Here is a 15,655-nt window from a genome sequence, read left to right on the forward strand (position 1 = left end):
CGAAAACGTGCGGTCAATCCGACCACCATGGAGTGAGATACCCGAGCTCATCGTGTCGCACAGCGAGCTCGAAGGTTCCCATCACTATGTGGCGTTGGTCACACCAACAGCACGGTAACCTTATCACGTGAGTCTCATAATTGTTATACTAGTAGTACAGCTCTATATAAAGTCCTTTCGTTATCCAGGAGATATTAATATTGGAGGAGACTCTGATTCATTGCAAGTATCCACCTGATCCTACAGGTGGGAAACACGTGCATTACCTCCAAATTATCCTAGCACTGTGCTGTGCTACCGTAGGTCCCGGTACCGACGTGCATTCGACTCATATGACCCGGGGGGAGTCACAGGTGATCACGGGCTGGAAATTATCCTAGCACCGTACTGTCCGCGCTTGTGCTGTGCTACGGTCCCGGTATCGACGTGCATTCGACTCGCCATCCAAACTCGTTCAAAAGGATCCCGTTTCTTCCTTTTTTCATTGTATCCTTGTAAAATCTAGACACCATGGTGTACGTATTCGCTTAGATCTGCATTTCCGATGCACTGATCATCGTTTATGATCACAGCAACTTCACAGTAGGTGAGCACACAGATCGTCCCAAAGAAAATCAGATCTCGTTCTCAACAATTATTTGAATCATAGACCAGATTCGTGGGCTCATGGACAAGCCCACGAACATCCGTAACATGTCCGTCATTGCCCATGGTGAGCAAGATCATGCCGATCATCACATACTCGATCTTATCTAAATTACTTAGTCGATCACGGAAAGTCCACCCTCACCGACTCCCTCGTCTCAAAAGCCGGTATCATTGCTGCAGCAAAAGCTGGTGACATGCGTTTCACAGACACACGAGAAGATGAAAAGGAGCGTGGTATCACGATTAAATCGACTGCCATTTCCATGTACTTCGAAATGGCAAAGGAAGATGTCGAAAATATCAAGCAGGAGACTGACGGCAAGCCTTCAATTCCAATTTCGCTAATTTTCGCTGATTAATTCTTACTTCAGGCAACGAGTTCTTGATCAACTTGATCGACTCACCAGGTCACGTCGACTTCTCATCAGAAGTCACGGCTGCTCTCCGTGTCACTGATGGTGCTCTCGTCGTCGTCGACTGTATCGAGGGTGTCTGCGTGCAGACAGAGACCGTGCTTCGTCAAGCTCTCACGGAGCGTATCAAACCCGTCGTTATCATCAACAAGGTCGACCGTGCCCTGCTCGAGCTCCAAGTTTCAAAAGAGGACTTGTACCAGTCCTTCCAGCGTACCATCGAGACGGTCAACGTCATTGTCTCGACTTACCATGACGCTGCCCTTGGTGACGTCCAGGTCTACCCAGACAAGGGTACCGTTGCCTTCGGTTCAGGTCTCCATGGTTGGGCTTTCACCCTCCGCCAGTTCGCTGGTCGCTACGCTAAAAAGTTCGGTGTACCTAGAGACAAACTTTTGGCTAAGCTCTGGGGTGATAACTACTTCAACCCTGCCACTCACAAGTGGAGCACGAAGAGCTCCGATGCCGAGGGCAAAGCCCTTGAACGGTCCTTCAACATGTTCGTCCTTGAGCCCATCTTCAAGATTTTCGATGCCGTCATGAACTTCAAGAAGGACCAAATTGGTCCCATCTGCGAGAAGCTCGATGTCAAACTGACGTCTGACGAGCAAGATCTCGAGGGCAAGGCTCTCCTCAAGGTCGTCATGCGCAAGTTCCTGCCCGCCGGCGACTCCCTCCTGGACATGATTGTCATCAACCTTCCTTCCCCCGCCACTGCTCAACGCTACCGTGTTGAGACTCTCTACGAAGGTCCCATGGACGACGAGTCTGCCATTGGTATCAGAGACTGTGACCCCAAGGCCCCCCTTGTGCTCTACGTCTCGAAGATGGTTCCCACTTCAGACAAGGGACGTTTCTATGCCTTCGGTCGTGTATTCTCCGGAACCGTTCGTTCTGGCCCCAAGATCCGTATTCAGGGCCCCAACTACATACCTGGAAGGAAGGAAGACTTGTTCGTCAAGTCAGTTCAGCGCACGGTGCTCATGATGGGTCGTTACATCGAGCCCATCGAGGATTGTCCTGCCGGTAACATCGTTGGTCTCGTCGGCATTGACCAGTTCTTGCTCAAGAGTGGAACTCTCACCACCTCTGAGACTGCACACAACATGAGGGTCATGAAGTTCTCCGTGTCCCCTGTCGTGCGGGTCGCTGTTGAGGTCAAGAATGCTGCTGATTTGCCCAAGCTTGTCGAAGGTCTCAAGCGTTTGTCGAAGTCTGACCCCTGTGTCCAGGCTTGGATTGCTGAGACCGGTGAGCATATTGTCGCTGGTGCCGGTGAGTTGCACTTGGAAATTTGCTTGAAGGTAACTGGCTATCTGCTTGCTGGATTTCGTTGGTCTGACCCTTATTCTAGGATCTCCAAGAAGATCACGCTGGTGTTCCTCTCAAGATTTCTGACCCTGTCGTCGGCTACCGTGAGACTGTCAAGGCTCAGTCCTCCATCGTGGCCTTGTCCAAGTCGCAGAACAAGCACAACCGTCTCTACGCCCAGGCGTTGCCTCTCGATGAGGAGCTCACCAAGGCTATCGAGGCTGGTACCGTTAACGCGCGTGACGATTACAAAACCCGTGCTCGTATTCTCGCTGATGACTTCTCTTGGGATGTCACTGATGCAAGGAAGATCTGGTGTTTCGGTCCCGATACCACTGGCCCCAACTTGCTTGTCGATGTTACCAAGGGTGTGCAGTACCTCAACGAAATCAAGGACTCTTGCGTTGCTGCCTTCCAGTGGGCAACGAAGGAGGGTGTCTGCGCCGAGGAGAATATGCGTGGTATCCGTTTCAACATTCTTGATGTCACTGTAAGTATACTTCATAACGCCTTCCATTTCTATTATCTTACACAATAATCACAGCTGCATACCGATGCTATCCACCGTGGTGGTGGACAAATCATTCCTACATGTCGTCGTGTCTGCTACGCTGCATGCTTGCTTGCTACCCCTGGTCTCCAGGAGCCGGTGTACCTCGGTATGTTCCGATCGCTTCTCATTTTTACCGGGTACTGATGTCCTTCACAGTCGAGATCCAATGTCCTGAGAACGCCATTGGTGGTATCTACAGCGTGTTGAACAGGCGTCGTGGCCAGGTCTTCAGCGAAGAGCAGAGGCCAGGAACACCCATGTTCACTGTCAAGGCCTACCTCCCCGTCATGGAGTCCTTTGGCTTTAACAGCGATCTCCGCTCACAAACAGCCGGCCAAGCCTTCCCTCAGAGTGTGTTCGACCACTGGGAAATCATGAACGGATGTACGTAATTGCGTATACGATGTTCGAAGACTGATGCTCATGAAATTTATCAGCTCCTCTCGACAAGGGCAGCAAGCTAGAAGAACTCGTCAGGGGTATTCGTGTGCGCAAGGGTCTTAAGGTCAGGAGCGTCTGCACGCTATCCTGGAAGATGACTGACACCCGATATCCAGCCCGAAATTCCACCTGTCGACAACTACTACGACAAGCTGTAAAGTATCGTACGAAAGTGCTCACGACCAAACTTCTGGAGTTCGTTCCTTGTTGTCATCCCTATTTTCACGAAATTCAATTGTTGTACTCTTGTATGCTCGATGATTTGGACGCCCATACCTAATAGTTAGTTGGCAATGCTGAGAATCTTGGTGAGGCGCCAACACATGACAGCTCTCGGATGCGTATCTTTTACCGGAAGCTTGAGTAACACCCCGGAGCTTGACGTTATGACTTCGACAGGTGCTTAAAAGGCAGATCGCGTGTAGCGTATGGTGCAGTTCACTTAGTAGTTGGGGAGCTCAAAGTTGAGCGTTGAACGTTGAATATTCAAGTTTGAATGCCCAATGCCCAACCTCAGGACCGAAATTATTGTACACCGCCGCATCAGGGAAAACCTCACTGTGGATAGAGGTTCCAGTGAAAATCATTAGACAAAATCAGTAATGAAAAGTATAGCACAATGGGTAACTATCCGTAGGCTGAAATATTGCGGAATATAATAAAAAAGAATAAAAAAGACCATTTAAGGAAGTCGTGCCGCGATGCCGCTGTTCATTTGCGTCTAATTTGCAAAACATTATTTTTTGACCCTCTTACAAACTCTAAATCTAGACTTTGACTTTGTCCTTAGCCCCACAGCCGATGATGTTATATAGATGTATCCTAAGTGGACTATAGTCCTAAAAGTCTGATACATACTCTTCTATTGTCATCCACTATCCAATGGGATGTATCCAGGATATATCGATTCCTACGCGAGAATCACATTGCCGGCTTCCTTTGCTTATAAATCACTGTTTTACGGGGGGTTGAATGCTCCATATGGATATTTGGCAGTTCACCCCTGTTTACACCCTGCCATTGCCCTGTCTCCCTCATTCTCCTTGATGGGATCAGCAAACAGCGATAGGATCTGATGATAGGATCACTTCTTGCACCTGTCAAGAAGCAATACAGCTGATACGCTCACTGCACTGGGACTTTGCTGTTCTCCAAAGTGTTTTTCAACCGTGAGAACAAGTTTCACAACTACTTACCTCCAGCTCTTTGGCGTCCGCCCACCAAAATATTCTCCAACACGTCACAATGTTGTCTAAATCTATGAGTCTTAAGATTTTTAGTCTTACCAGTTCTCATAATTTGTAATACTTTGGGCAGTACTTTGAGCTCGCTGCAATCACACAATGTGGCTCAGTATGTAGATGGTGAGCCAGTCCATTCAAAATCAGTACTGGTGGGTACCTTTCACACAACATTCACACATGTTGAGTCAAGGCATGTAAACTACTGTTTTAAACAATTTGAGTACCCAGAATTAGTATTAGGCATCTAAATAGTACTACCAATGCAATGTTTTCTTTTTTTTCACAATGTTGAACACGCTGGATGATTTAAAATATCAAGTGCTCAAATGTTACACAAATGCAGTACATTTCACAGTGTGACCCTCATACATTCTCTTCACCATCTTTGACGCGAGCCGTCACACATTGTCACACTTTGAAACAGGTTTTGCACAAAATGCCTTTTGCAACATGGAATTTCAACCCAATCACTCCCTTCTGTAGATATATTCTGTGCAGGATACCTGGCTGATTAAAATGATGCCACATATACAGGCAATTTTCGGTGAATTCTTTGGACTGGGCCTGGTACAAAAGTTGTTTCTCAGCACAACTGTACCATTTCTTTGACAGAATCCATCCCCAGCTTTTACACACTTTACATATCTCTTTGTAATTTTGTATTATACTTCTATACATGCCTCTTAATGCATGGCTCAAGTGACAGGACAAAATAATAATAATTGACAAAGTTTTAGCACAAGTGTGAAATGCACCGGTGGTGTGAAAGGTACCGGTAGTACACTGTATCCAGTTGTGCAATACTTGGGACTGCACGAGGTACTGCTTGAGATAATGCGAGAGCGGGCAAGGTCCATGTGTGCACAAGCTCAGAGTTGATGCCTTCCCCATTCACTACTTTAGTGCTGGTCTCTATAGTCAGTTGGCACCATACACGACAGATTGTCTTCTAGAACCATAGCAATTCAATAGCATTTTTGAATTAGTACTAGTACCTGTAAATTTCAAACACGGTTTCGCGTCAACATTAACACCACATGAAAATAATTGGTATGGAAGGGAAATGAAAGCGACAAAAAAAAGACACAAGAAAGCCAATACAGGAAAAACTGAGCAGATGGTATAGCTCACACCCTTGGTTTTCTGTGCAAGATAATGAGCACAAAAGGTTTAAAAAACAAGAAGAGACTTACTTTGTTTGCTGGCCCACATGAGCGGATGAATCAGTACCATGGCTGCATTTTGAAGCTGGGTTCAATGAGTTACCGATCGAGTTGGCAATGGTGTTGCGTGTAGATGGGATGTGTGCACACCTTGTTCTACGAGGTCCACCGCTGTCATTCCCCTTGTCTGTTTGGACCTCGTCCGCTTGAGCCTCTGTTTGAACCTTGTTTTCTTGAGCCTCATTTGCAATGTTTGCCAAAGGGGAAGTGCGGGATGGGATGGATGGAGGGCACAAGTCTGCCAAAGAGGAAGTGCAGGATGGGATGGACGGAGGGCACAAGTCTGCCGAAGGGGAAGTGTGGGTCGGGATGGATGGAGTGCATGAGTCTGCTGAAGGGGGAGTGCAGGTTGGGATGGATGAAGGGCACGAGTCCTCTGTAGGGTCTTCTGCCACTGAAGATGCAGGGAGTGCATCTGGCCTGTCGCTGTTGGGCTCCTCTGCATTTCTGGGGAGGTGTGCAGTTGGGTGCGTGAATCCACTAGGAAGTGAGTCGGCTGAGGGCACACCATCAAACGGCTCAGGTGTGGAAACAGAAATACCATGGACAGAACAGGGAGAAACTGGCGGAAGGGGATGGCAGAGTGTTTCAGCTGTGGCTGGAACCACAGGAATGGAAGGCACCTCAAGCGAAGGAAGGAACATGTGAGATCAAGTGGTCAACAGCTGACATTGGCAGGTTCTGGGCCAATGTCTCCAGAAAGTTGTCGAGGTCCTCGGACAGTGGCCAGTCTTGTTGATTGTCGCCAGAGAGAACATTGTGAGAGCCGAAGGGCAATGTAGGAGACCCAGGGCCATTTGATGAAGGCAGAAACTTGGATAAATCCGGGCCATTTGACGAAGAAGGAAACTTGGATAGATCTGGTGATTGAAACATGCCTGACAAAGATGTATCCTGGTTGGACAGCTCGTCCATCATATCTGACACAGGATATGATGGTTGATTCAAGCTGTCTCCCCACAATGAACTGGAGCTGCTTGCTCCTCCCATCTTCTGGTCTTTGAGTGCTGCAGCCTCCGCTGTTAGCAAAATGGTAAGCCTTTTTGTCCAAGGTGTCTGATAAGAAATAACACTTATGATACACACAATACAGATAGTCTCGGAACGGGCCCACTATGTCACTCTCGAACTTAGGGTAAGCCTGGCTAAAATTGTTGCCCAGCTTCGTCATCCCGATGTGGAAGCAGCACAGGTGAGTGTCATTTTGGCTTTTGAGTTTTTGTGTTTCTAATGTGGAACATACATACCTCCAGACATCAATCATTCCACCTAGCTCGACGGATGGACCCCCAACGAGAAGGCTGAAGGATAGGCTGGTCGCATCAGTGAGGCCTTTGAGGAATTGATTCGCGATGGTGGCCAGTTTGGTAAGATTTCTTTGTTCGTGTTAGGTGATACTACTATGCACTGAACTTGAGCAGGACGTACCGCTGCTGATTGTCATCGCTCCAAGGCTCAGCTTTTCCCTTACCGTGCTCTTCCTTCTGTGCGTGGATATACTCCTTCACCTTAGCCTTGATATCCTCAGACTCGCCTGCATACAGAGCAGCAGTCTCTTTTTTCACAAGCGCTACTCGCTGACCATTGGTGAGTGATCGTGTTGCTTGTGCGACCTTCAGTGTCTCTTGGATGTTTTTCTGAACTTGATCAGCATAGTACAACTTTGAGTATGCTTCGTGTTCCTGAAGCATTCACATAGGTTTTTCACATTCTGTTATTTTCCGCACAACAGCATCAAAAACATCGTTGGCAAAATTATTCTTGAATCGTGTTGTTGGTGACAATTCCAATATTAATGAAACTTATGGCTTTCCATATGTCAGTTGCGTCATTGTGTTCTTCCAGCGTTAATGGCCCCAATTCGGTGATATGATTTGGTCAAGGATCCGGAAATTCCTCGAACCATTTTTCATAAAGGTCCGCGAAGAAGTTTTTGTGGTTTCTACTCTTGTCACTCTGCTTTTCGGTGAACTTTTGGTACCACAGTTCAAGCCACACCTCCTGCTCGGATGTTGTCCATTTACGAGGCGCCATCTATTTTCATGATTTCAACATTAAGTCATCTTGGCATACAATGAGATCAATTAGATACATACATTAACATTAATTGACGTGCTGATCGACAAGACTGGGTGTTTAGGTTGCAGTAAGCGAAATGAATATTGAAATGTAGCGTAAAATCGAGACCAATGTCCCACGCACGGACACATAGTATCATACAGCTACACAATATACTAAGCTTCATGTCAAAATTGAAAGTACTAGTAAATACACAGAGATCTCCTAGAGACTCTGAAACAGGAAGTGTTTATGTGCATTCTGGTGATCAGAGGATGAGAGTGTACCGAACATACTGGCGCTAGCCTCACAATTGGCTATTTTGATGATATTGGATACCAGCACACTTTCCATCCATTCCCCGCTATGCCCGACATCACCTGTACCTGAACCGATGATAACCCGATACCCCACACCTTAGGACCCGCACTTTCCTGTGCTTCGGACTATCCGATACCCTGTGGACACCCATTATCCCTATGTCCAGTCCGTTCCCGTGCACCCCCATTGGTGAGTAGTCATTTATTCTCATGACTGACACTGTAGACAGTGCTATTACATGTGCTTCCCATAGTCCGCAGTACCTCATGTCTTTTTACATATTACCTTCGGACTATCCGCTATCTTCGCCTATAGGACTCCGGATTTCTACGTAGCTACTTATATAAGGACCAAGGGACTCTCACAAATAACTTACCTTTCTGTAGAGGGGAGTTCCCTAATACATTTGGTCCATGACACCTTGACACCTTGACACCTTGCCCAATACACCTGGTTATCCGCTCCTTATAGTCCGAACCTCTGCCATTCCTTTATTCTGATTCATCTCATCCGTTCCCGATGATATCCGCTCATTGTCCATCCCGTACCATTATCACCCGTCGAGTCCGCAGTTCCCGCGCATCGGACCCGCACTTTCCCGCGCATCGGACTACCCGATTTACTTCAGACCTGATGTGTTGACCTTTGGGTTATCTTCTCCTTGACCGAAAAGACACTAACTATCATTCTTATATCAGACAGCAGACCCCTTTAGGGTCGAACTAGCCTTAGGCTAAGCAAGACCCACATAGGTATTTGGTAGGCTTACCTCTTGGTAGCTATTTTCCATATACCGTTGTCGGGATTATTATTTCGCACAGCGGAGTCAAGACTAGTAAGGTAAAATCTCAGTTTCTGGTTAGAAGACTTGTGCATTCACAAGTATGTACCTAGTAAGGTAAACTAAATGTATTTGTTAGCTCGTACGTGAATAAATGGTATAGGTGCTTACATCTCAGTTTCTGGGTAGAAGACTGAGATGTGTCGATGGCGGTACTCGCTGCTTTATCGTACAGATGGAACAGGTGGAATAGGGTAAGTGATATACATCTGAAACATAATGTTCAGGGGCGGACATCAACCGACGTCATACTGTGCTCGTACCTTATTCATCATCTCCTATGTTGTTCGGATGTTCGGACTCCAACATGCATACCGTTGTCTTAGATCCATGTCCTCGACCATCATGCAGGAGAATAAATCCTCGAGGGCCGACAGTACCTCTGCAGCCTGTTTAGAGTTGTCCTGCGCATTACTATACCTTCGGCCCGTAATTCTCACTCTTGACATAGTCTCTTTGAGCTCCCATAAAATCTCCTGAACGATACCCATTACATCACGGATGTTGTCCGAGCAGCACGTCTCCAGATACTTGGTATATGGTGCGTCAAGTGTGTCGCGAGGTGAAGCACCTAAGTAGGTTAAGAGGCGATTTTTTTTCCTGTACGTCTGAGTGTTTGTCAGTAGATTGCAACAGATGTGAGAGATGAGCACTGAGCATACACAGTGTGTTTTCGATCTGGGGATGATTGGTCTGAGCTGTTCCTGAATGCCGGTGTCTTACTACTTGAGGGTCTTATGTTTTCGTGTAAATGTAGTGACACCACAACTACACTTTGATAAGACAAGAGTTGCCAACTCCTCAAGTACACGGTCAACGGATTTTCTAGTTTTCTCAGTTGATAATGTGTCGTTCATGGGAGGCTCGACTATACAGTCTGTCGTTGGTTCTTGAAATGGGGTTTGGTTTTGGATGGGATGATAGACCTAGATGATAGGCCTGATATGATGAACTGTGTAGAATAAATGGACTAGACTACGTTGACGAATGGTTTGTCCAAATGGTCCTTGGACAAATATATGGGTGGATGCGCTACACAACACTTGGCTGAAGTGTGTGGATCCTTTAATGAATGAGGGACCTTTGATATGGAGCAAAAGTCCTTGGTGGTGTGGTATTGGGAAGCTGACTAAGTTTTACCCAAGCAAGTCCTTGCTGAGCTCACTCAAAGCAAGATACAACTTGTGGAAGATTTGTCCGAATAATCCTTGGACAAATGTATGGTGAATAGGAAGCTGACTAAGCTTTTCCCAGACAGATCCTTGCTGATGTAATCAAAGCAAGAATAACTCCTGAAGAGTATTTTGTCCAAATAGCTCTTGAATAAAATATATGGGTTGTGTGGGATGCTGACTAAGCTTTTCCCAGACAAATCCTTGCTGACTTAATCAAAGCAAGGAAACAGCAGTTCTAGACCAACAAAGGACTAGAAAAGAAGGTTAGGGTGACTAAATGCCCCTAACAACAGTAAAGATAACACAAGACTAAGATTATATCAAATCTTAGTATAGTAAGGCTGTCAGTATCAGCCTGCACTTCAGATGATAGATGTGAAGTGGGAAATCTCCAATATGGGGAGTCTCTCATTTCTCCTCAGAGAATTGAGCCTCCTTATATACATTTGGTGTGGGAAATATCCCAGGAACTGTATAGTACCAAGAAAATAGAAAGAGACACAAATCTCAGAAGAAATAAGGTAGTTGTAGCATAAAATGCAGAATTGAGGTGGAAAGAACACCAAAGGAGGAAAATGACTCATTCTGACTCATTTGACAGCAAATGATTTCACTGTGGAGCAGTGTGGAGCATTTGTGGAGCAAAGTGGAGCTGAATGATATCATTGTGGAGCTATGACATCAAGTGACATTGTCCAAGATCAAATGACTCAATTCTGGAGTCACATGACTTCTCCTAGGGTTAATTACATGTTATGTAAGCTCAGATTGTGGCTGAAGCTCACATAACATGCACAAATAAAAAAGAACAAGAGAAACAGAAGCAAGGAAGTCAACAAAGATAAATGTAAACAGAAGTAAACGAAACACGAGCTTTCTGCCACTTTTTACTTCTCTTGCCTCAACATAGAGTAATTAGTCTAAAGCAAAAGCTTTTGGACTAGTATACCCTTATCCTATTGAATGTCAATGTATAATCTTCATTTCATGCATGACAACGCCTTTGACCTGCATCCAACTGATCATCCTGACCGACCGGTCTCATTTCGTGAAACGGGGATTTCAAACAGATGCTGATGCGGCCGAAGAGTTACTGAGCAAAGTCCTTGATGTTTGCCATGCCAACAGGACATTGTGAGTGGAAAGATGATTCTTGGAATAATCAAGACAGGGATTACCATGTTCGTGGTGTGCTACTTGCTGGATGGATCTCCATTTCTACTACAGATACAAAACAATGGTAAGAAGTATTGAGGACTGTAAATCTATAAATCAATTGTGTCTGAAGTAGTAGTGAACAATCATGAATATGATAAGAAACATGGGTACGAGTGCAACAATCATGAATATGATAAGAAACATGGGTACGAGTGCAACAACCGTGAAAAGAACCCGAAACGCAAGTCCAGCAGTGTTGTAATGAAGCCAGAAAGCCATCACTACTGAAGTTGTCAATGATATCATTGACCCAACTGCGGCGAGCAATGGTAGTGAGTGCACCCATAAGTACCAAACATGGTGGGTGGCATCTTGTCCCTGCGAGAATAAAATATAACAATAAAAATTATTAATCTAATAAATACTTACCTGCTCGTAATTGAATACGTAGTATATTCCAATATATAGGCCGGTTTGTAAAGAAAACAAGAGGGTGAATGCGAGTGCATGGGTTAAATGGTCTCCCGACCACTTGGAAACAGGCAGATCACTAGTGGCAAGGAAGGCGGGGGCGAGGATAACATTGAATACTGCGAGTGTGCATAAGTAGCCGTTCCGCTTGAATGTCCATTTTTTGTGTTCCTCCCAGCGAGATGGATTCTGGTGAAATAATTGGTCCAATGCAGACCACGAGCTGATGCCGGAGGTGTACATCAATGCTAAATCGACAGGGGTAAGTTTGTTGATTATTAATATGTAATGATCAAGCAACTCACCTCCTATCAAGGACTCAGGCCTTCTCAAAGTTCCAGTATTTGAGCCCAAGTTTGCACCACCCTGAACTGCTGTATTTCTACCATCTGTTGTTTCTCCTGCCAGTGGGTCCATGTTGGTTGGTTCTGTGGGATTGGAAGTGGTGTTGCTAGCTGCTGGGTCTGCATGCATGCTGATCGTCTGTAATGGGTTCCTCTCATTGGTGCCTTCAGATCTAGTAATGGTATGGCCCGGGCGATGTGCATTTGGAAATAGTGATAGAATGTGCGATATCATGCTGGTTTGCGAAAGGTAAGTTGAGTATATCAGGTTCTTACTATCTGCACTAATTGGCATTCAGGTGCTGGGATGCCAATCACATCCAGAGTCCCCAGCGTGCCGTGTAGCTGTTCGAAGGCCTTGTCGTCGTCTCCTACCACCCTCCTGCCTCCGCCGCTATCCTATGTCCCCCGTCCAGTTTCGATCCAGAACCAGTAAATATGAGCCATGGAGGGGATAATAGATATATCCAATCAGCTGTCCTTTGCCAGTGGTAGATCATAGTGAGTCCCATAATTGCATAAAGATGTAAGATAATAGCCAACAAAAGATGAATAAGTAAATGAAAAGTGAATGCTAACCACAGTGATATTAGCATATGGTTTATTAAGATCTGGTAGCCCAACATATGGTTCTCATGTCTACTACTTTTTAATTGGGAAATGATATCAGTTCTAGTGGAGATTAATATTTTGATGCATACACTTTGTCCACCTATTTCCTCCTACTTATATTGCAATAAGCAAGATCATTCTTGCTGCTGAGAAAAAACTATTACATCACTACATGCTTAGATGTGAAAGAGCAATCTCTTATTTATTATGGCTCAGCCATATCATGTATTATTTTTCATTTTTTCATTCAATGGCTATTTTTAAAAATTGTCTCAAACAAAACCATCATTCATAGGTATATATTCATGCTGGATTGATAAACATTTAAATGATGACTAAACACAAACATCAGAACATACACAAGAGTCTTATTCTTTGTTAATTGACTTTATTACTTGTATATCACATTTTTCACTGTGGAGATTTGTTCAGTGGCTAAGACCACAGTTAATTTAATAAGAACTTGACAAGCTAAAACATCATTTCAACACTCATACTATTCAATACAACCATTATCATTAATATGCACTTTATACTATGACATATATAAAAGGAGTGTATACAAGGATATACTTCTCACTATCATAAGCTAAGTTTTCAGGCCATTGTGTTATATTAGTGCATTAAATCAATTTTAGTTACAAGACTAATGTAGTGCATTCAACATTGTAACTATCAGTGCACCAATCACTTACATAATATCTAATAATAACTAAACCTCCAAGGCAGAATATAATCCTAGCTAATCCTAACTAACTGAACCACTAACCACTAACTACTGACTACTAACCCTCTAACCACTAACCACTAGCCATTAACCCTCTAACCCCTCTAACTAAGATTAAAATTTTAATTAATTAGCAATTACAATGATTAATGCACAACCTGTATCTTGTAATTACAATATTAATGCATTATTACCACCTCACCTTGTGAAGTTTTTTGTTATTTAGTTGTATTTATAGTTTTCTATCAGTTTTTTTCTCTTTCTATTTGACTAAACTTATTCAGCTGAAGAGTTCATTAGTACTAGAGCAGAGACCTCCAGCCACATCTAGCACCTCACCCAAACATCTAAAAAATGAAAATAAAACAAATAGTGTTTCCAGGGTGCCTTGGTGCCCAGGGACCTAAGTGGCTCAAGTTAACGGCTGATGGTCATGGATCAATGTCTGAGCAGTTGAAAGTGTCTCACTAGGGGGAGCCATGCATGGTGTGCATATTGGCCTCTGGAATAGGCAGACATCCAGCGGTACTAACTAAAGAACGGTAACAACAAGTTAGCATCAGCTACTCAGATATGTTTGTAAGCATGAGAAAAAATTTATTTGTAAGGATTCAGCTTGACTCATCATGTTTGTATAATACTCTACCCATGCACTTTAGGAGAAATGGGCTGTGTGTCTATGAAGCCCAGGTCGAGTCAATTTAATCACTTCTATTTCAAGTAATGCTAAATTGGGCACTACAGGCTGACTTGTGACTATGACAAAGAAATCTCACATGAAGCACAAATCAGTTACAACTGATTTAGTTATATCGCTGATTGCCACATGGAAACCCATTGAAGTTCTATGCATTCCCTATATAGGAGAAACTGCATTGACAGAGGAGTGGGATCACATTTTTGAGAAAATGGAGTTGATGATTGCTCAATATCCTGAGACAATCTTAGTGTCGATCGTCTTAGTATGAGAATCCAAACACTATGCCTCTCCTCCAAAAAAATCTATTGCAGCAAAGACATTACACAACTGTTGCAATAGCAAAGAAAAGCCCAAACCATTGATGCTCAAGTCATTCATATGAATGCATTTAATGCCATGAAATGTTGAGGAACCCATCAAAGTTGCTAATCACACTTAGCATCACATAGAGTCAGTCAAATATTTCATGTGGTTGAAAGGCAAGAAAGATAAGCCAAACGACATGTGGAACAGCAAGCCAGAGCACAGGGCGCATGATGTAAGTTCTCATTTTTGTCATACGCAATGAATCACTCAATTCCATCCAGACTCTGATGCCTGAATTGCATATGGACAACATAATGGAGGTCCTCAACCAAGGGTTAGCAAAAACAAGAGACCTCTTCGTTAAATTTCATAAAGCCATTGATCCTACTGTTGATTGTTCTGCTCTTGAAAACTATGTTATCCCACTGTTCCCCATTGACTGGACTCTTAGCGCGCTGGGAGTTATGAATGCGGTGGACCTTACTGCTCACCTGTGCTATGTCAATTGGCATGTGATTTATTTGAGGCATGAAGCATACCTGTGATTTATGTTATGTCTAGTCAGAATCAGAGGAAGACAACATCATGTCTAGGGTGAATGGCTCTAAGCCCCAGCCTGCTAGTGTTGGCACCCAAGAGACTCTCCCATCTCATGTGTAGAATGATCCCAGTAGGTCCTAGCAAGTCTGATTCTACCCTGATGCCTGTGGTGGGTACCAGAAGCAAACCCTTGAAGGCTGCTGCGGCAACCATGTCCAGACCCTTGCTGCTCAAAGCTTGCCACAATAAAAGTGTACAAAGCATTAGCACTCTCCGGAAATCATATCGAGTTGACTGTTCATTACAATATAAATTCACACAAACTTTAGTATAGCATCAGCCCTATCCACATGGACCATGGATGTGATATCACAGAATGAACTGGCCAAGTAGAAAGGGGTATTAGGGAGGGCCTTGTCTTCTTTAAACTTGATGACATATTCACAATCTCTCAAAAGCAATCCAAGACCTAAGACCACTAGTCCAGCTGAGTATGTGGTTACTAAGGGGGCATTGATGAGCAGTATTAAGCTGTATGTGAATATGAAATGTGACTGGTGTACATCCTG

The 15,655-nt window shown here is 44.4% G+C and overlaps 4 protein-coding genes across 4 annotated transcripts; 2 read left to right on the forward strand and 2 right to left on the reverse strand.

Moving 5' to 3' along the window:
* Positions 1 to 426: 426 nt before the first annotated feature.
* DEU56DRAFT_769389 (P-loop containing nucleoside triphosphate hydrolase protein) lies at positions 427 to 3,703 on the forward strand. The gene is given in 11 exon segments (XM_041351320.1): positions 427 to 515; positions 573 to 586; positions 650 to 712; positions 766 to 966; positions 1,020 to 2,365; positions 2,416 to 2,862; positions 2,917 to 3,031; positions 3,082 to 3,308; positions 3,347 to 3,349; positions 3,365 to 3,434; positions 3,481 to 3,703. 11 exon segments carry the CDS (start codon positions 511 to 513, stop codon positions 3,522 to 3,524), a joined length of 2,535 nt encoding a protein of 844 aa, XP_041214293.1. The 5' UTR covers positions 427 to 510; the 3' UTR covers positions 3,525 to 3,703.
* Positions 3,704 to 5,737: 2,034 nt separating this feature from the next.
* Positions 5,738 to 8,480, reverse strand: DEU56DRAFT_751286 (uncharacterized protein; the record flags this gene model as incomplete). The annotated part of the gene is made up of 10 exons (XM_041349565.1): positions 5,738 to 5,753; positions 5,804 to 6,280; positions 6,504 to 6,852; positions 6,920 to 7,041; positions 7,081 to 7,209; positions 7,262 to 7,515; positions 7,832 to 7,867; positions 7,930 to 7,961; positions 8,188 to 8,255; positions 8,308 to 8,480. The coding sequence occupies 10 exons, from the start codon at positions 8,478 to 8,480 to the stop codon at positions 5,738 to 5,740; spliced, it is 1,656 nt and encodes a 551-aa protein (XP_041214294.1).
* Positions 8,481 to 11,500: 3,020 nt separating this feature from the next.
* DEU56DRAFT_907005 (uncharacterized protein) lies at positions 11,501 to 12,331 on the reverse strand (the record flags this gene model as incomplete). The annotated part of the gene is made up of 3 exons (XM_041356866.1): positions 11,501 to 11,764; positions 11,816 to 12,105; positions 12,163 to 12,331. The coding sequence occupies 3 exons, from the start codon at positions 12,329 to 12,331 to the stop codon at positions 11,501 to 11,503; spliced, it is 723 nt and encodes a 240-aa protein (XP_041214295.1).
* Positions 12,332 to 14,706: 2,375 nt separating this feature from the next.
* Positions 14,707 to 15,206, forward strand: DEU56DRAFT_751288 (uncharacterized protein; the record flags this gene model as incomplete). The annotated part of the gene is made up of 3 exons (XM_041349566.1): positions 14,707 to 14,778; positions 14,828 to 15,058; positions 15,108 to 15,206. The coding sequence occupies 3 exons, from the start codon at positions 14,707 to 14,709 to the stop codon at positions 15,204 to 15,206; spliced, it is 402 nt and encodes a 133-aa protein (XP_041214296.1).
* Positions 15,207 to 15,655: the final 449 nt, after the last annotated feature.

The sequence above is a fragment of the Suillus clintonianus genome (assembly GCF_016758775.1).
Source record: "Suillus clintonianus strain FC179 chromosome Unknown DEU56scaffold_4, whole genome shotgun sequence".
Taxonomy (NCBI): domain Eukaryota; kingdom Fungi; phylum Basidiomycota; class Agaricomycetes; order Boletales; family Suillaceae; genus Suillus; species Suillus clintonianus.

Coding starts and splice junctions, on each gene's coding strand:
- DEU56DRAFT_769389 (XM_041351320.1), top strand. Junction 2,366..2,415: donor ACTTGGAAATTTGCTTGAAG/GTAACTGGCTAT, acceptor CCCTTATTCTAG/GATCTCCAAGAAGATCACGC. Junction 3,435..3,480: donor GCGCAAGGGTCTTAAGGTCA/GGAGCGTCTGCA, acceptor CACCCGATATCC/AGCCCGAAATTCCACCTGTC.